The sequence below is a fragment of the Crocodylus porosus genome, unplaced genomic scaffold, assembly GCF_001723895.1.
Source record: "Crocodylus porosus isolate Cpor-Errol unplaced genomic scaffold, CroPor_comp1, whole genome shotgun sequence".
NCBI lineage: Eukaryota > Metazoa > Chordata > Crocodylia > Crocodylidae > Crocodylus > Crocodylus porosus.
Window position 1 is genome coordinate 1,524,971 of NW_017728906.1, and position 20,804 is coordinate 1,545,774.

At 44.4% G+C, this 20,804-nt stretch overlaps 1 protein-coding gene across 4 annotated transcripts; it reads left to right on the plus strand.

The window, feature by feature from the left end:
* Positions 1-363: 363 nt before the first annotated feature.
* On the plus strand, positions 364-6,705 carry CGGBP1 (CGG triplet repeat binding protein 1). Of its 4 annotated transcripts, XM_019528576.1 has the most exons (3): positions 364-525; positions 1,047-1,496; positions 3,672-6,705. In XM_019528576.1, exons 2-3 carry the CDS (start codon positions 1,393-1,395, stop codon positions 4,192-4,194), a joined length of 627 nt encoding a protein of 208 aa, XP_019384121.1. In that variant the 5' UTR covers positions 364-525; positions 1,047-1,392; the 3' UTR covers positions 4,195-6,705. The 4 variants fall into 4 exon arrangements, with proteins under 4 accessions (XP_019384121.1, XP_019384122.1, XP_019384123.1 ...); XM_019528577.1 differs by lacking the exon at positions 364-525 and having other exon boundaries at positions 930-1,496; XM_019528578.1 differs by lacking the exon at positions 364-525 and having other exon boundaries at positions 1,424-1,512.
* Positions 6,706-20,804: the final 14,099 nt, after the last annotated feature.

A 20,804-nucleotide genomic window follows, 5' to 3' on the forward strand; every position in this document is an offset into this window, starting at 1 on the left:
GGCCCGCCCCCCGCATCCATAACGTCACATCCGGCCAGGCCCCCCGGCCGCGCGCGGGTTGGCCCGGCCCCGCGCCTGTCACTGTCCGAGCCCGCCCCCCTTGCGCTCCACCCTTGATTCCGCCACGCGCGATTGGGCGCAAACTCTCTTCATTACTTTGAACCCGCCTTGCGATTGGTGTGGCCGAGAGTCCATCAAAACCCGCTCACCCTGCCCCCCCGCCCTTTTGTGGATTGGTTGCTCCCCCGTAGCGTTCCCTTCCCATCTCGAATACCCATTGGGCAGCGGGCTCCTCCATCACGCCGGCTCCTCCCCTTCGTCATTGGGTGAGCTTCCGTCTCCCTCTATTCCTCTAGGCTGAGAGGACCTGTGCGCTCGCGCAGCAGCGGCTACGCTCTGATTGGCGGCGCTGTTGCTAGGGCGCTCGGTCCCGCCTACCGCGGCCGCCGGGCTGGGCGGGTGGCAGGGGGAGGCTGTCTGGCGGGCTGCGGGCAGCGCGGGCCTGGGCGCGCCCGCCCCGGAGCGGTAAGGAGAAGGGTGCGGCCTGGGGAAGGCGGCGGGACGGCTCCCCTCCCCCTCGGGTGCGGGGCGTGGTCGGGAGGAGCGAGGCATTCCCCTGGGGGGACCCCACCTTCCACCCCGCGCTGCTGCCTTGGGCGCCCTCCGCGGTCGCCCCGCCCCCTCTGAGCCCCTCCCAGTCTTGGCCCCGCCCGCGCCCGCGGGCCCCAACGGTCGGTCGGGGATGGGTGTGGCCCTACCTCAGGCAGTGGGGGCTTGGGCCTGCAAACAGGCCCCATGAAAGTGGACCTGGCGCTGCAAGTCTACCCATGACAGGAAGGGGCCCTTCCTCCCCCCAGCCCCTCCAGGAAGGGAAACCACCGCTGGTTGGATTTGGGGAGGGTTGGGGGTGTTGTTTTTTAAATTTGTTATTCTTCAAAAAGGGTCCGGAGAAGGCCGAAGGCATGGCTGCTGGGCTGAGCGCTGGCCCGATGTGGCCACAGCGCCTAAATAAAACCTGGTTTCTTGTCTGTGTGCATAACTTCCAGAGAGACAAAGCGGCCGAGGCGAAGACCAGAGGTGGCCATTCCTGCAGAGGGTGAGGTGGCTTTAAAACACCTCCAGCACCTTACCTTTGCGAGTTCTGAGCCCAAGCAGAAAGGCCGCTCCGTACGCGCAAGCTGTTGTGTTAAAAAAAAACAAAAGAAAACAAAACAATCGTGACCCGGCAAGCTTGGACCTAGCCAACCTTTTGGCTGAGGTCGACTTGTTCCATTTCCACCCATCTCATGAAAAATCTCGGCCCAACTGGAACAAGCCAAGAGTTCGTAGGATTTTTGAATAGAGGCACTGAGCAAGTCGTCAGATCGATTTGGCTTGCGATCGCATTATGAAATGAATACAGAAAATGGTCAAGTCAAATCCGAAGCTTGCAGCCATAAGGAGGTATCCATCTGTTTCACCCTGAGTCCTAGTTCCAGGATACTGCTCATGGCAAGGTAATCCACTGAACAGGTGAATGCTTTTGTTTAGAAGTTAGCCTTCCCTCCTTCCTCTCTCTGATCTTTCTGCTTCTGACACAGTAGCGCTCAACAACTCTCACTTCCCCTTTGAGTCATCCAACTGACAAGCTACGCAGCTCTCAAAAATTGATTTAAAAGGGATTCATTCAGAATTTGAGTTCAAGAATAAGTACCAGTGCTTTCATTCTGGTGACACGTGCTTAAATGTATGAACGTGCACACACTTCCTTCAAAAAGAAGCTATGGAGAAATATAGTGATAAGAGGATATTTGTATCTCATGACAAATAAAAAAAGAAAGAAAAATAAAACTGAAAGCAAAAGAAAGTCTTCAGCTTGCCTTGTCTTTAAAGTTCAGATTATGGTACAAAACATCTGGGGATATAGTCTCCAACTGATGCTCAGGGTCATCTGAGCACTTCAGCTGGCATAGGCTGTAGTGGTCTTTGTCTCCTTTGTGTAGTTCCTGAGCATGTGGTCTTCTGCATTTTCCTTAACCTCTGAAGTTGGAATTGCAGCTTGTTCTGCCCGGTGGCTCTTCCCTGAAGTATTCAGAGGCAATAATGTGGTTCAGCAAGCTTTGCTCCCAATTGAGATTTCCAGAACACTCTCTTACAACATCTGTTGCAACTGCAGGCTTTGTGTGCTTTAAAAAAACAACAACAACAACAACTGGATATATAGAACGCAGACCTTAACCAAGCAGGCTAGGCATCTCCTCCAGGGTAGCTGTTTGAAGATGCTGGTGATACCAAGTTCTTAAGGCCCTGACATATTCATAGCTACAATTAAACAACCGTTCTCTACCCACACGATCTCTCATGTCATCTGAACTTTTTTTCAAAGTAAGTCTTGGCAAGCCTTTGAATCATCCATTGCCCCTTTACTAACAGAACTAGGGCCCTACCTGCTCATTGGTTTAACTAGTAAAGAATTGTTTTCCTTTCATCAACGTGACCTTAGAGGCAGGATTTATATCAAGATGCAAGAGAGACCTGCATAAGATAATGAACAATTAAATTGAACCAAAGCTCAACTTCCTCAGGCCTATTAGTCTCTCACAAAAATGTCAGTTCAAGTTTAATTATAGTACAGTTATTTGGCTTGTTGCCCACTTCTGTAATCTAGTTTGCTTTGAAAGGTTGTAAAAGATTGTCAACATCTATATTATAAAAATGGTAGGGGGTTGCTTTTTTTTTTTTAATTAGATGTTTGCAGGTTGGCTGTTGACCAAAACTGCACCCCTGCCTAACTGGAAGATCAGGTGGCTTTTATTCTAGTACTTGCTTATGATTCAACTAAGGCTTGAAAACTGTTATTTTCAGGCCTGAGCAGACAAGATGGAGGGATGGTTCCAAATCAAATCTGAAAAGATTCAAGCCGTCTCATTGGCGGTGTTTCTCAGTGGCTTTTACACAAGTATAGTTTTTGTGGCATAAGGGTTACTGAGTCTCAGGAGATAAACAGAAAGCCACAGCAAATTGCAAACTAGTTTTTGCTCTACTAAAACCTTTTGCAGATAGAGTAAAACTTTAAAAAGTTTCTTAAAAGGAGCTTTCATTTCATCTAACTTCCACTGATCAGCAATTAACTTTGAGCCTTGTAGTCTCTGCAGTTTTGCAGCTGTAGACATTTTTTAACATTTTACCCAACTTCTGGAGTAATTTCTGCCTCCACAGAAATGTTTTCACTCTAAGCACAGACTGTAAGTCTTTCATTTTTTCCCCCTATTTCCTGGAGATTGGTCTATATTTAAAAAGGTAATCTGCATTTTTAAAGTCAGAGAGTTATGTAAACACTGAAAATTGAAGCCTGTTTGTTTCTGCCTCTATCATAATTTGGTCAAGGTTATTAGCAGCCTGAAAACAGGAGTAAACATGGGCTTTCCCAGATTACTTCAAGATGCCAAACATCAGAGTTAGGAATAAGTTGCAGCCATTAACAAGAGGTCCAAATTCAGTTAAGTCTGTTTCAACCTCTTCAATTAATTATTTTCTGTATGTTTACTTATGAAACATGGCCAGTATTTTCCAAAAAAAAAAAAAAAAAAAAAATCAAATAATATGTATTTGACATGTAGGCCTGTGGAGTATAGGGTACAAAACTGACCTACATAAATGTGATGTATCATCTGTTCCTTTTGTTTTCAAAGAAGTGTATCAAAGACAACAATGGAGCGATTTGGAGTGAAAACTACGCCTTCCCGTAACCGATCTAAGACTGCTTTATACGTGACTCCTCAGGATCGTGTAACAGAATTTGGCAGTGACTTGCATGAAGAGGGAGGGAAACTGTTCTGCACTTCCTGCAATGTGGTTTTGAATCATGTACGCAAGTCAGCGATCAACGACCACCTCAAGTCCAAAACACATACAAAGCGAAAGGCAGAGTTTGAAGAGCAGAATACAAGGAAGAAACAGAGGACTCTGACTGCTTCTCTCCAGTGCAACAGTACTTCTCAGACAGAGAAAACCAGCGTCATCCAGGACTTTGTGAAAATGTGCCTGGAAGCCAACATCCCACTCGAAAAAGCTGATCATCCTTCAGTGCGAGCCTTCCTGTCTCGTCACGTAAAGAATGGTGGTTCTATACCTAAATCAGACCAGCTAAGGAAAGCATACCTGCCCGATGGGTATGAAAATGAGAACCAGCTACTCAATACTGAAGATCGTTGAAGTCATCTACCTTTGCTACTGTGGATGTGGATTATTAAAGTCGCATATTGATGGTGTGGTTTTATTTTTATATTCATGCATATACGGTGTTACATATTGGTTTTACAGGTTATTTTGTATTATTGTAGAAATGACAATCTATCATTGAACTTAATGGTGTACCACAGACTGCTGGTAACGCTACCATAGAGTTTAGAGTCACGGTCATGTAGAACTTGATAAACATATGCTGACTATGTACAGTATCAACTGTAACTAATGCTAAACAAGCCTCTTGGGAATGGAGGACTTCCTTTACCTAATCACTCTACAGCCTGACATCTGAATGACACAAGAAAGGATAATGTAGTATGAATTGTCTCCTCACATCAGAAGAGTGGAGAGTTATATTCAGTATCCTATCAGTGATCAAAAATAGTTGCTGCACAGTTAGTGCAAAAAATTGTACAATGGCTACTTAAAGTCTAATATGTCCCTGGATGCAGATTCTTTGAGGCCGACTTACACCTTGAAGCATGGAGACTTCTCTCTTCAAAAACATTTTCTTATCTGATTCTGTTCAATATAACTATGGATGTTTTCATTCGTAAGTAGCAAATCATCTCTCAGACAGTGTTGAACTCATGTCTTCAACTGCTCTCATAAAGCAAGACATTCCACGGGTTTGTTATGCACTCTTTAAAAAAAAAAAAAAAAAGCAAAAAAAGCATTTCCTTTGCTCCATTTAAATTTCCTGCCTTTCTGTTTCAATCCCTGTACTTGAACTTACCATTAAGTTGACAAGCTGGTAACCTAGTGTAAGATTCTGATGCCACCACTGTCCTGTGAAATGTGTGTGACTATAAGTGCTGCAACTAAGACTAGCTTGTTGCAGTTTGTTTTCCTACAGTGACAAAAGGAGCAGAGCATAGTGCTTATTTATCAGTCAGTCTGAAGGAAAAGCTGAGCTAGAACTGATCGATGCATAAGCAAGAAATGGTTTCCAGAGTCCTTGAGTGGGCAAGTTACTGAAGCTCCTAAACTTCTTGATAATTTCTCTCAAACCTGCGTGTGTATGGGGTGAGAGAGACCTTTTCTGGACAGTTCTGGGTAGAGCAGATAGCTCACGCAGGTGTTAAGGAAAGAGCTTACAACATGATGCTACACAAGTAGTAGTAACCAACTTGGATCACAGTTCTTATTCTGCAGGAAAACAACAGTTGCAAGATACCGAACAAAACCTTAAACATGGGAGGGTTTCAATAATAATGTGTTCCTATGAATTCTTTGGAGAGAGACCTTAGAGAGGTAGTAGGTAGGTAGGTAGTCTACTGTACTGTATTAGAAAGACTTTGAATGGAGGAAGAGTATTCTGTAGAGGCAGACAGTATGACTACCTTTTCTCTCATCTCCTATGGAACTGCTCCCTGTGAGATACTAAGCATCTTTAAGCTCAGATGAGGCCAACCTGTGGCACAGGCAGCTTCTGTCTTTATGCAGCAGATCAGGGAACAACCAGCACAACAGTTGATCGGGCAGGCAGCGGAAAGCAGAGCAGCAAATGAGATGGGAAAGGAACTGGAATAGCACCTGGGGAGGATATAGGGTTATTTTGCGGCATACCTGCCAAAAAGATTTTCCCTCACTGTCTCAGCCAGTGCCACATGTCCTCCACTGAGAGTGGATGCAGTAACAAACAGGTTATACATTGTGCTTTTCCTTCCTCTGGGCTTTACACATGTTGTTTCTCTGCATTTTCCTTTTGCCCTTTTTTCTTCAAATGTTCAAAGGAAGTTCAGCAGCAACGCTTATGGAATAGCATATTCATTTTATTTCTGTAGCTGTAATTAGTATTGAAGTAGATATCATTTAATTAGGGGGAAGCAGCATTTTGAAACAATGTGCAATTGGCTCCTAGGAAGATGCACTTCTATGGAAATAACCCATTTGGTTTTTTAGAGCTAGTTTTCTGTTATTAAAAGTATATTTGTGCAATCTGATGACAAGTGAAATGAAAGTGTGGCAGTCAGCCTGCCTGTTTATTATTACTGAGGAGTAAACTGAAACTTTGAGCCCCAATAAAGCTAGTGAGGCTTGATATGTTCATAGGAGTGCTGTCCATTTGCTGTCAATGACTGGATGAGGACGTCAAAAATACCAGCAATCGTTCCTCCAAATTTGGATGTCTAAGCCTTCCCAAATATAATTTGCTATTGCACATGTTTGTTTCAGCTTGGTGGGATAATGCACTGTCTTGGGCTAGCACTGGTTTTGTTAATTCATTTATGCCAAGATACCGCTGCTAATTGCATTTTCTTTCCTAGGACTGATCAATAGAGTTTTTTCTTAACAGCTTGGTGGCTCAAAAGGACCACCTTTTAAGCCTTACCCTAAGCATGCAAGAGGGGAACTTGCTCCAAATAAGTGAGGAAGATTGAAATTAGTTGAAACCAACATGGCTACAACCTACACCTTTGTTACAGGTAGCATTCATAGCAAAGGATTGAAAATACAAGTGGCCTTTTAGACAGGCTAACAAGAAGGATAAGCAACGTAGCTTTCATTTTGCTTCTAGGCATAAGCCAAACTGCCTACAAGATGTCCATTCATAGGCGACTACTGGGGGAAGGGATGTGCCTCCCCCCTGGATTGGCCCCCCACATGGGACTACTCAGGACGGGGTGTTTTTTTGCCATATAGGCTGGTGACATATTGAGCGGGGTGGGGGCAGGCCACTAAGCTGCGGCACAGAAGTATAGGAGTGGATTATGGGACTTTTGGCATGCCCCCAGGCCAACCCACATATGGTGGCACCCCAGACTCAGGAGGCACCAGTCACCTGTGTCCATTTTTTGTTTTTTTTTTCTTTTAAACAAGAAAGGGATCCTATTATCTTACATCTGGACACCTGCAAACTCACAAGTTCAGGTCAAAATGTTGCTTTTACTGCCCTGTTCGGATGAATTATGATTTCAAACTATGCTTTTTTGAAGCATAAGCTACTTGCTTTTATGTCTGAACTTAAATGATAGTCTTTTCCAGAAATTCACAGATGTGGTTAAGTTGTGTAACAGTCCCCATGGGGTTTTCCTTTGCTCTGCAAGAAAGCTATATTTTTTTTCCCCAAATACTTCCTGCAAAGTCTACCGTTACACAGTGGGACAGGGTGATAGAAGCTTCTGTTTTCCAGTTAATTTTAGTATGTATGGTTCTGTTGTACATGCTGCCATGAAAAGGTGGCTTTATAACAGTTAATATAGCTACCCTAGATACAAGTCAAGATGGGCTTTTACAAATGTATATTAAAGTGGATTTAGCTGTCAGTCAGCTATTCTAGCATTCCTACATGGTTAAAAAAAGCAAAGGGGAAAACAGTTCTTGAAGAATAAAACCAGGCAAAGGCAACAATCTGTATTTTCTGACCATCTGTAAATGTATGCACTGTGTTGGTTGCAGCTTGCATATTACTAGAAAACTCGTTTGTTTGAGTTCTCAGGGGTTCATAGGCATTTTGCGCCCTGTCATTTGGCTAGTCATGAGTCCAGGGCTGGGCAAAATGCCGGCCGGATGTGGCCCTCCAAACCATTCTATCTGGCCCATAGGGCCCCTAAAAAATTTAGAAAATTAATATTAATCTGCCCAAAATAATTGCCTGCCCCTGCACTAGTCCCCATGAAGGATAAAACATTTTGGATAATATGGAGAACTTGGCTGTACAAAATGTGGCAGATTGACCTGCTACTCTGAAAAAGACAACTTGATTCTGGTATACTGAATGGGGAAGCACCCCACCCAGCTATGTTTCATACCATTGTCACCTGCTTTTCAGAAAGTAACACACACTCTGGAAGCCTGGCAAGGATGGTCTCCATTTGTATTTAGATATGTAGAAGACAAGATTGCTTATTGCATTCACTTTGTACTCATTGCTAGCGTTTATTTGTTCAAGCATGTGATCTGGGCAGTCAGAGTCTTTGTAAGATTATAAAGTTGAGTCTAACATTCAAAAATAAATTTTTAAACAAAAGTTGATATACCACGGCCTGTCTGAATAAACCATTTTTCACTGTAACGATATGAATTTAGTCCTTTAGTCACAAAACAGATGGTAGTATTGAAGATACTCTGAAAAGGGGCAATGGGAGGGCAAGGCCCAAAGGCACAGAAAGTTATTTTTTAGTAGGAAAAGTATAGGTTATTTCTGAGTTTCTTATTGAAGGAAGAAAGACCATCCCTCCACTGGGGTGTTGCCAAGGGACTCAGGAAATGTGAGTGTGAGTCCCTGCTCTTCTGCATATCTCCTGTTTGACTTGGGTAAGTTGTTCAGTCTCTCCGTGACTAATTTTCCATACATACAGATGAAATTGCTCTACCTCACAGATCCTGAGGTACTCCAGTAACAAGGTAATTGATGAACCTCTTGTATAAACACATATTTTTACTTATAAATTATATTAGCTTGAAAAACTAATCTTTAGTGCTGTTTGTAGAGTATAAACAAGGGGTGGGCAAAATACGGCCCGTGGGCTGGGTCTAGCCTGTGATGGACTTCATTTCCTGGCAGCCCTGCCACTGCTGGACCCAGCCCTGCTCCCTGGGGATGCTGACCCATCCGCTTCACACTCACCGTCAGGGGCAGGACCCCTGCAGGCAAGTCACACAGCCAGAAGCACATTGGGCAGGTGGGGCTAAGGATAACTCAGGTTCTTGAGGTGGTGACAACATGGAGCCAAGGCAGAGCTCTGCTGCCCACACACTCCTGCGATAAGCACAGGTGGTGCAGGCAGGGGTGTGTAGGGAGTGGATCGCAGCTCTGCTCCAGCCCCGTGCTGTCACCGCCTCAAGATCCTGGGGTCTCCCCAGCCCTGCCAACCCTTGTCATGCCTATTTGTGGCCCCTGCCTATGTAGGTCCCATCCCCAGTGGTGGGTGTGGGGCAGATGAGCTGGGGTGCTTGGGCAGCAAAGCTGGGTCCAGCAGCAGCAGCACTGCTGGGAAATGGAGTCCAGCCACAGGCCATATCTGCCATTTTGTTCACACCTAGTATGAACCAAACCAGAACTACTGAGTGAATAAGTGTGCTGGCCTGAGAAAATCATTAAAATTGCTGCATGGGACCTGCTACTGATCACACACTTCGAAATCACCTATTGTTAGTTACCTACAGAAGTCCCTAACTAATCAGAAAGCTAGATAATCCGTTTTAACAAATATTATGGAAAGTCATGTCTGCAGTCATAAAAAAAAAAAATCACCGTAGGCCCCTTTTCCTGCTGTCATAAGCAATCACTGAAAAAGCAGAAATTGAAAAAAGCAGTCCTGGTCCTTTCCCCCTTGCTTCCTTCCCCACCTACCCCCCAGCACCCAAAAGGATTAATAGAAAAGGTACAGATAAAGGCAATGAGAATAATTAGGAGTATGGAGAAGCTTCTGTACACAGAGAGATAACCCAGGACTTTTCAGTTTAGAGAAAAGATGACTGAGGGAGGATTTGATGACCATAAAATAATGAATGGCATAGGGAAAATAAATAATGTATTATTAAAGATCTCTCTCAATACTAGAACTAGGGGACATACAGGGAGAGTACAAGAGAGAAGAAAAAAAGTGATTTTTTTTTTTAAACACAGTGCATTATTAATTTGTGGAATTCACTGCCACAAGATGATGTAGAGGCTGACAACCAGACTGAAAAGAGGATTGGAAAGATTCATGCAGGACAGATTCATCAGTGGATTTTGGAGAGTTAGCATAGTATCCTCCAGATTAGAGCTTCCTAGGCCTCTAAGTACTGAAGGCTGCAGGGAAAGAGAGTAGAAAACTGATCAGTCTGGATAGACATTGTCTAAATCCTCTTTCCCCTTAGCATCCATTCTGCCACTGAGAGATATAGGATACCAAGTTTGGTGGAACTGTGGTCTGACCCAGTATGGTCTTGCTTACATATTTAAAACACCTGAACATAGTTTTTCTTCCTTCACTGGTCACATCTAAACAGGGTCACTGTGGTGGATCCTGGCTCTCCATTGGCTTTGGTCATATGTTTTTTTTTCCAAATCCTTCTCTTTCATGTCCCTCTGCTATCTCTCTCCATCTCATCTTCAGCCTTTCTCTTCCCCTTCTCCCTGGTAGTGCCATTTTTGGTAACTTCTTTTCCCACCTATTCTTCTGTACTCCTTTGAACATTCCCATACTATTCCAGTCTTCTCTCTTGTACTTTCTTAGATGCTTCCACTACCTTCACTGATCCTCTGTTGTAACTTCACTTTATCCATCTTCGTCACTCCACACATCCACCGGAGCATCTAATCTCTGTCACGTGCAGTCTCCTTCAGTGAATTTTTCAGGGGCCATGTCTCTGCTTCATACATTAGTGCTGGATGCACATGTCTTGTAGGCTTTCCCCTTCAGCTTCACTGATACTCTCCTGTTGCATAATATTCTTGTCACCAACTTCCAGTTTGTCCACCCTGCTGTTTTTTGATGGTTCAGCTCTTCATCTAACTGCATTCCATTGAACTGATGACCCCAGATACCTGAACACAGTTAGCCAGTTTAAAGGAGTCTGCAGATACAGCAGCCAACTTCTGGCCTGCCACTGAAGAACCCATTTACTAAGTAATTCCAAAGTTGAAAGGAGCAGTGAGGTGGGACTGTCTTATCTGCTAAAGGCCATTTCTGAAGTTGCTCATGCCTTCTTGATCTTTGATTTAATTAGTCTGCTAGTAGACAAAATAAAATGGCTGAAATATCTGCTCAGTCAGGAACTGATCAAAGGTAGGTTTAATGCCTTATGAGCTTTTTCCAGAGGTTCACCACAGACTTGACATGTCCCAGTTATCCCACACCTCTGTCACAGTAGGTTAATATAGCCATGAGAAAAGCCCTGCTAGACTTAAATTCACAAGAAATGAAATTCTCTTGGAAGAGTATTTTCCAGGTGGCAGCAATTTAAGCATTTTCCTCTTTTCTTTGAAGTACTGGTACTGTTTTTCATTTTACTCACTCTGCTGTTTGTTAAGAGCTTGTCTTTATTCTGTCAAAGAGTAGCAGTTATATTTGGAAGTGTTACTTATAACAAGCCATCTTGTCTGCAGGTGGAAGCTATTGGAAAAGTAGTACAAATGTAAAACTCAGTAGCTATTCTGCACTAGGTCCCCATATGGATAAATTCTCCAAGTGACATTGTGAACTTAGTCTCCATGCTATGTGAAGGCATTCTAAGTGCAGAATATGTCTATGTAGGGGTTTCTGGGTAATGAAGCCTAAGTATTCTCACTTAGTAATACCCATTATATCACTGCCCTACAGGATCAAACACTGAAAGAGCATGGAAAGTTTAACCAATCTTCTAAAAAGAAGTTGGAGAGAGGCACATTGGCTATGTACGTTACGGGCAAGGTTGCATTGGACTGTATAACTTTAGTCAGATTTAAAAACATAAATCTGCTACCCTATACAAAGAGAAAAGTGAGCCAGGTCAGGATCTACCTAAACCACATAGGACCCCAGATGATCACACTTGGCCTCTCTAGGTTACCAAGGGCAGAAAATGACTTTGCTTAGTACTGGAGAGGCCCAGTTCATTACATCTGGTCATTTTAAAAAACAACAACAACAACAAACAAAAAAACAACCCTGAAGCAAGTGTTATCTAGTGACTCCTGCTCTGACTGCATGGATACTTTAGAGCATTTCTAATGGGCATTGAAGCCTTTTCACTTCAATAAGAGCAGTTTTATTCCTGTGAAAAGGTCTTATGTCATTTATTGATGGACCGCCTTCCCTAGCTAATGAAGCAAAAAATATATCTTCCCATCATATTGAGTCAAAGATGGAACCCTTCCACCACATTTATATGCTTTAGAGCCACTCTTGTGAACCTCCTTGTAGCTCCCTCCATTCAACCAATATGCTTCTGTGTCTCCTGCCCTTTAGTATGCCGAATAGTTTGTTAATAAATCCAATCTTAAAAGTGGCAGAACAAACTAACTCTGTTTTGTTTCTGGTCCTGTACTTTGTACATCATGCAGCAATTGATTTTAAGGCAATTCCTATCTTTCTTCTGCCATTTTTAAAGTAGCTATAGCTGTTATGAGTCCAAGAAATCAACTAAGATATACTTTAATAACGCAAAATATTTATTGGGATATTTTCCATACAACCTGTCCCTTGAAAACACTCCCAAACTATCTAGGTTTAAAACAAAAACGAAGTCATTTATCAAAGTAGGCAAAAATTGTCATGTTTCAAGTTTTACGTGCAGCCCCCTGGCCATCATTCATGTTTGAAAGCCTGCAACATGCAACATTTTAACATCAGTTCTATCAGCTTGTAAAAGTATAAACAAATTGTTTTAAATTCACGGAATTTGATCAAAGTTGGCAGGGGGTGCAAAATGTCACAATTGTTAAACAAGCAGTTAGAAGGCAGTTACGCAGAAGCAAAGATAACATGATCCAATCATGCAGCAGGGAATAAATTTGCTACTACGGAACACCTGCAATGGTATTTAGCTTTGAATAGGATAATGCCTCATGGCATCTATCTGTCCTGGCTTCCCATATTCTATTCATCTCCTCTTTTTCTTAGCTGAGTTGTCCAATACCATACAAAGAGATCCAATAGCAAGTCAGTCCATAGTTCAGATGGCACCCAATTGCAATTCAACCCATGTTGCAAGTCACAGAGTAGCTTCTAGGTGAGCGCAGGAGGAGGCTGTTCATTCAAATGGATCTTCTTGTCACATTTCCTGACATGACTGGAAGAAATAGTGTCCCTGAATGTAGGTTACCCAGGCTCTCACCATAGCACTGAGGAAAAAGTAACTAAGGAGGGGGACTGGATCAATGGCCAACTTAGGGGGGAGTGAGGAGGTGCAAAATTAACAGCCACCACTGCTGCTACCCAGCTCAATTATGGGCAGTCAAGAGCCACTGCCTCTGCCCAAGGTGCAAAGCTACTCTTATACCTCAGAGCTCACTTATTTACATTTGTTCTCAGCGACAGTAAACATGCAGATCTGATGACTCAACTAGCAAGCAGAGGTTTCATGACCTCTCATATGCTGACCTTGCCAAATATAAATGCTGACTGCATTAAGGGGAAGACCCATTGCTTTCTTACATTCCACCTTGTAGACAACTAAGTAGGCAAGGAATAGGAAGGTATGACACAGAGACTTTCTAGGGAGTTGGTATAGGGATCACCAGGATCAAGAAACCCCAGCACATGAATGAAGAGAACTAAAAAGCAAGTTTTATTTGCAAAGCAGCAGGCAAGCTTCTACAGTTCTTTAGCCCCTCTCACCAAGTAACTGGAAGGCTTGCAGTCTTCTTGAGGGACCAATTCCCAACTCGTTCTGTCTCCTGTTAGGGAACATCTCTAAATTATAATTTATTTTCCAGAAAATTGTGCTGGGTGGATATTTTATCTTGATAATGAATGAGGATGCTAACTAATGTTCATCCTGTTAATGCCCTGAACCATTAGAGAACTGTCCGATGTATTAGAAGTCATCCTTGTTACGTCAGTATTGCCTTTGCTGCTCTTTGCTCATTAAATCCTGCAAATCTGTTGGGACTGGATTTCTGTCTGTCTTGAGTATATAAACTCAGAAGCTAAAAACAGATACTGAAAATGTGAACTACCTAGTATCACTTCTTCCCCTTCCACCTTCAACTCTCTCCTTTCCTCAATAGAGTGTCATCCCAGACTAATTGGTTGCCCAGTGTTCCCACTAACTTAGACTTCTCACAGTCTTTCTTCTCTCTATTTTACACATTAAGCTGGAAATGTTTATCCTTTTCTAGAGACATCTTTTGAAGAATAACTTGTTATTTCAGAGTCTCTCAAAAGCTATGAAAGTCATGTAAATAATTTTATTTGGAATGCAAGACTAACCCCCAAATAGTCTAGACATAATCTCACAATGTTCTGGGGAGCAGTGTGCATGCACATACCACAATACTAATGTCACACACATTGAACATCCTCCTCAAGTTGGTAAGAAAGGGCATAATACATTGGCAGCCCCTGTTGTCCAAGTAGAAAGGGCACCACAAATATACAGACTTAAAAGCTACTGCACAGAGACTCTCCAATTTTAGTCACTTGACCCAAAACAATCCCAGATAATGAGCCTTAAAAAGGAACATTTCCAAACACATGTACACAGAAACATGCTTTCTCTTCCTCCAAAACTCCCCAGAAAATGACAGCCAAGATGTCACCAACAAAATGACACCCACAAACACAAAACAAAGACCACTGCCAAAAAAAGCCAGAGATTCTACCGTAGCCTTCAAAAGCAAACACAAAATACCTTTATCAGCAAAAAGAATCCATTCCAAAACTTCTCTGACCCTCCCTCTCCTAAAATAGACCTTCACCCCATATTTAAAGGTTACACGTGAAAAACTTCAAGCAAGTTCCTCAGTATTCATAGCATAAAATGTAAGTATACAAAAAATGAACCTTAATATGAATACAGTACATAGAGAGCTCTTAAAATATTTAAAAAATGCAAAGAACATTTTTAAAAATGCCCAAAGTGTTTACTTCTTGGTTATAAAAAGATCTGAAAATGGTCCAAGAATATTTTTTTCCTTGGGTGTATAAAATAAGCACCCAAGAGCATTCAGAGGGCTTGCCCCTCTTGTTTTTCAGTAAAGCCACATCTAAAATCTATCATGAAAGTGATTAACAAGGACTCATAATGAGAGCCAAAAGCCTCCTTAAAAACTCCTAGTTCAGTCCCCCTGCCCTGCCCACCAACCAAAACAAAAGCAATCAGGCTTTAAATTGAGTTGTTGATGGGCTGGTCAATTAGCAACTCCTCTTTTTAATAGTATGAGAAGATCACCCAAGTTAAATTCTACTTTTTCTGCTTCCTAATTAGATAATAGTAACGTTAATAAGAAAGAGTGACTATTACATATCTAGTAAAAATGCAGGAACAAGTCATGAAACACAAACCCAGAATGTTCATTTTCAAATGCATTTTCTCTAACAGCCTACTGCTGTACTCGTTGCCTATGTAGCGCCCTTACATTGTTAGACCACTAGATGTCTTTATTTTCCATAAAAAATTGTCAGCTAAGGCAGCTAGGTCCAATCACTGGTAGATCAGAGATAAAACTAGTATTTAAATGCATTAGTCTGTTGTATGCATCTATACTCCATGGTAATTGTCCTTATTAATTATTTCCTGTTAAATACTTTCTGTACTATACTTCCATCTATCAGGATATTCCTAAAAATTTCAGGAATGCCACACCATTCTATAGATTGTAGGGAGCTGATCTAAGCACTTTTTGTAATGACAGTTTTACAAGTTGTTCTTTCAAATAACAAACCTAATAGCATAATAGGGGTGGGCAAATGTAGCACCAGCCCCCAATACTAATTTACAGAGAGCGTAAGAATAGTAAGACTCTTTGGCAAAGCCCACATGAGTGAGCATGTCTGTTATGAAGTCTCAAAGCAGTCCAAGATGCTGCAGGAGGCACGCCATGAATGAAAAAGTGTTCCCCGCCCTTTAAATATACAGCATGGACTCTAAGTTTGATACTGGGGAATCCCAGTATCAAGAAAAAACAAGGCAGAAGAAAGGGTGTGCTCCTGGAGCATGCCCCGAACCAACTGTAATCTGGATCCTCCAAAGAGCTGCTCGAGCACTCAGACAGAGCATCTCTATGCCTGCTGCATGCCCCTGCCACCCCAGCTACAGGAAACAGAATTGGGGCATGGCTGGCAACAGTGGCTCGGAGTGGGCTGGGACCCAGGCTCTGCCCCAGTAAGCATCCAGCAGCGGGCCCTCAGGGCATTCATGGCCCACTGCAGGCAGAGCCCCGCAGTGCATGCAGCTCTGCCTGTCTTGGGAGCTACTTCGCACATGGAGCTGACCCAGCCCACTGGCGCACGCCTTCCGGCATGACTGGGCTGGCTTCTGCTGCCACCCAGGGCTCCTGGCACTGCAGGCAGGAGCCGTGCACCATTGGGCCAGGCTAGCTCCTGCCTCCACGTGGCAGGCACATGGAGGCAAGAGCTGGCCCTGCCCAATGGCACATGGGTCCTGGTGGCAATGCCAGGAGCCCCCACATGCCAGCAACTGGGCGGGGTCTGTGCACCATATGTAGCCCCTGGGACTCGGGTCATACCACACAAAAACTGGGGGCTCTGAATGCAGAGAGCCATGAGTGCCTCAAGGGCCCTCTCCCCACAAACCTCCCACTCACAAACCTTACACTCATAAACCCCCCCACAATCCACCCACAGGCCCCATGCCCACCCCCCACAAAACCCACACCACCACTACACCTAGCCACAACACCTCCAAACCCCATACCCGCCCCACAAATCTCACATCCTTCGTGCCCAATTGCCGGATGGGATAGCACCTGCTGGCAGGAGCTGTGGCTTCAAAGGAAACTGCTGCACTGCAGCCCTGCTCTGTGCCCATGCCAGTGCTGGGACATGTAGTCCCAGTCTGGTGGGGGCCCCTGGTCCTAGGACACACTAGGTGGGGGAGGGATTGGCGATGACAGCAGGGGAGCAGGGATTGAGGTGGCAGTGGGGTCTATGAGTGATGAGCCAGAGGTGGTAGCAGAGGTGTGTATGACAGAGAGAGAGAGAGAGAGAGATGGGGTGGACAATGGGGGAGCACTCTGGGTAGGAGACAACACTAGAGCCAGGCTTGGAGCCCCTCTGCCCTCCTAGAGCAGCATGTGCAGTAGGAGGCTGGCCTAGAAGGGAAGAGGCTTGCCCAGCCCAATCCCTGAGCCCCAGTTGAGGGCTTCCCAAGAACAACATGGGGATAGTTGGGGCCTGGACACAGGTGCAGGGAGCAGATCAGCAAGGGCTGGCACTGCTCAGAGCCACAAAGCATCAGGTGGGACAGCTGCAGCTAGAACCACGTCCTGGTGCTGAGATGGAACTGCTGCCCAGAGGGAGGGAGTGGCCGGCAGGCAGAAGCTGCAGGTCAGGAGTGAAGGGCACTGGTGGAGCTATGGATTCAGATTGAGGAGTAAGGGCATGGGCAAGGGAAGTGCACCAGCCTATCAGTGCTGCTCAGCACCACAAAGCGGCTGCAGCCGTCCCCACATCCTGGTGAGGAGGCAGGGACAGCTCCAATTCTTCTATGATAAAAAAAACCAAAAGCAAATGCCAGAGTGTATAAATACTTAGAATTTATTTTATTAGGATGATAGAGGCACTGGTAGGCTTCCAAATTGCTTTAAAATTGTAAATATATCAATACAACAGTGTCCACCGGGGGGTGGGGGGGTGTCCCTAGTGGCATTTCATTTTAATCGCAGAAGAATGCATATTTTGGGTATTTTAATGAGGGAATTCGGGGTTTTGATTAGACGATTGGTAATTTTTAAACACGGAACACCAAGATTCCTGCTGGTGAGGCAAGTGGCAGGACCTGCGCAGAAGAGCCTGCCTAGGGCCAGCACTGGGAACCTAGCTGGAGGGTAGACAAGGTGGCTGACCTGGCCATTTGGGGGCTAGGAGAACATGTTTCAACTGTTCAAAGCAGGCCACCACAATGAACACATGTTCTAGCCGATAGCTGCCCAGATGGCAGAATGGGGGCACAAGGAGACATGACAACAGTGCTGCACAAAAGCCACCTGTGCAGCTACACCCCACTGGCAGCTGATACAGAGGTGCAGGTGGCTCTGCTACAGTGCTCATGCCACAGTCCAGGCAGCTAAGCAGTCCCTGTCCAGACCTGGCAAGCATCCAGCCATGGGACCGCAGGTCCAAGGGGATGGATGCTGTTGCAGGTGGTAGCAGATCACAGCTAGGCAGCAGCCCCCACAGCCAGGCTGCTGTAGTGGGAAGAGGGTGCAGCAGTCCAGCTGACACAAGGGGCTAGTATCCCCAGACACCAACTGGCTGGGCCTCAGAAGCTCTGAGCTGTTCACCAGGGTAGTTTTTTATACTGATGGGTCCTACACAGGTGATGGCCCCAGTCTTTAGCTCCTCCTGGATGAAGATCCAGGAAGAGCTGGGGAGGACCAGTTTGCCCCAAGCAGCACAATTTGCCCCAGAACAAAGTGTATGTTCAGGCACATATGCTGAGGCACAAATTTGTGCCACTGCCACTTGAGCTGCTGCAAGTACACATGCCTGTGTGTGTGGATACACCCTGCGGTGCTCACTTTCACCCTGTTCCAACTCTGGGGTTTCCACCTCCCCCAGTATCTACACTCAAGCATTTCTGCCTAGGGAGGCAAAACAAGTATTCATGCCTCTGACAACTAAGTTAGCCTTTCACTTACGAGACTGCTTTGATGGCATCCTGTGGATTTAGAAAGTTATTAGTATATAATCTACTTTGGGTACTTTTCTCCTATTTAAGCAGTTTAGTATCTATATTTAATAACTAATCAAGTAATTGCATTATATTTGGCTTTGCCTTATTCTTCCATGCTGCTAACCATATAATAGGCTAAGTGGCGAGCAGCAGCTAAAGCTAAAGTTACCTAACACTTTCCCTGTTATGATCCTGTTTTTAGTGACTTCTATCATTGCAGCACCATTTAACTGCAACCTTTCCCAAAAAGTCAACCAGTGACAAATACCCAAAATGAAGACTATCATCCCAAACAGTTAGTTTGGTATATTTATGCCACTGCTATTTGTCCCCAGGTATGCAAGCTCTGGCATGTAGCAAGTTGACCCAAGTGGGGTAAGGATGGCTAAGGCCAGCACCTGGGCTGGCCCCAATAGCCTTACCTGGAGTCCTGTAGGCCTCCCAGAGCAGCAGCAGCAGCAATCCAGGTGCTCAGAGCTTGGCTGGCAGCCAGAACATGGATCTGCATAGCCAGGCTTCCTTTCTGGCGATACACACTGCTGCCACATGAATCACGCCACTCTCTTTTTTTTTTTTTTAAGCAGTGGAGTTTCTTTTACATGAGGATCTCCCAGTGTAAAAAAAACCCACCACACTGCAAATTAGCAGTGTGTTGAACACTTGCATGTGCAATATGTCATTTGCAGTTGGGACACATACATGTGCAGTACGCAGCACCGCAGACCCATCTGCAGCACCACACATTAGGGCTGTGAGAAATTTCACCGGCAGTTTCGTTTCAGTGTTTAGACTCGTTTTGAGCTTGAAACAGCAAAATCAAAATGAAACAAAGGGCTTTGAAACAACTTTGAAACAAAACAAGGGCAGTCGAAACATTTTGAAAGTTTTGAAACATTTTGAGTTTTGAAGCTCAAGGTTGGCTTGCCTGCAGGGAAACAGAGGGGGGAAGGACTGCTCTCATATTGACTGTGTAGCTGGCCAGTGACTGTGATCCTTCCCTGAGGTCCCTTCCAATCCCAGTGCTCTGTTTTTTAAACAGCATTAAAAAACCCAGCATTGTTTGAACTGAGCTGCTTTCTGCCTTAGAGTCAGTTACTGACCAATCTTCCAGAAGCTCAGTAGTGTTAGACAACAAAGGCTACTACTATTGATGTTCTACTTGCTAGCCTAGCAAGTGGGATTCAGCAATACTTTTTGCTTTCTTTCTATACCTTTTTATTTTATTATTATAGTCATTGATTGATTCCTTCCAATTTATTCCTCTCCCAAAATCCTCTTTTTGTTTAGTCTATTTTAATGCTTTTCAAATCTGTGCTCTCTTTCACAGGGTGCATTCCATTCACTCTGCAGGAAAGCACAGCATAATTATATTGCATATTATAATATAGAATTTATATAGGAAAAAACATACATACAGTACACACCACGTTGTTACTTGGTGTCTCCACATATTTTCCATCAGGGTGCCTTGATAGAGATATGTATTGTGTTGTGAAGATATCTCCACAATGGAGATATTGTTAACAGGTTTTACATGTCTTGTCATGGCATGGTCTGGATCCATTTGGTGTGTTTTGGACTGTAGGAAGTTAGCTTTTGGTGATGAGGTTAGTGAGGTTTAGTGCTCATTTGAATTTACAAACCACTTTTCACAGATGAGTCTATGAACTGCATTTCATCAACTTCCTAGGTACAGAAACTCATGGACTCAACTCAATATAGACATTGGAATACTGACACACTACCTACCACCTGCTGGACATCTGACTCCCCAGGTACCTCTCCACTTTTATCTGTCAAAGCCCCATTCCCCTCTACCCCACCCTGTATCTCACCCCCTGATGCCTCCATTTCTATTTTCACTGACTGGCTTTTTTGTCTGCATTGCATACCAGCCTCTGGCTTCTTCACTATTCCTTCCATCCAGGAACAGCACATACACCAACTGCAGGTGCTTCCTCAGCCTGATGAAGGGTTCTTCAACCCAAAGCCTTGCTAAGATATATTTCTCTAACTATTCAGTTGGTCTGATAAAACATACCAGATTAGATTGACCCAAAGGAAAGGACCTTGTCTGCCAGTGCCATGTCCTTAGACCAACACCCCTAGCATCTGTCCCTAGTCAGCTGACCCAAAGGACACGGGGCTCTGGGCACATCTAGGCCCCAGGCCTGGGGCTGGCAGGGAGAGTTCTCTGGCAGCTGCTAGAGAAGCAGCTCCTGCAGGAAAGGAAAGAAAGGCTCTAGTCTGTGACAGTGTGGCTGCCTGAGATGCTGCTGGTGCTACTGTGCTGCTTACTAAGT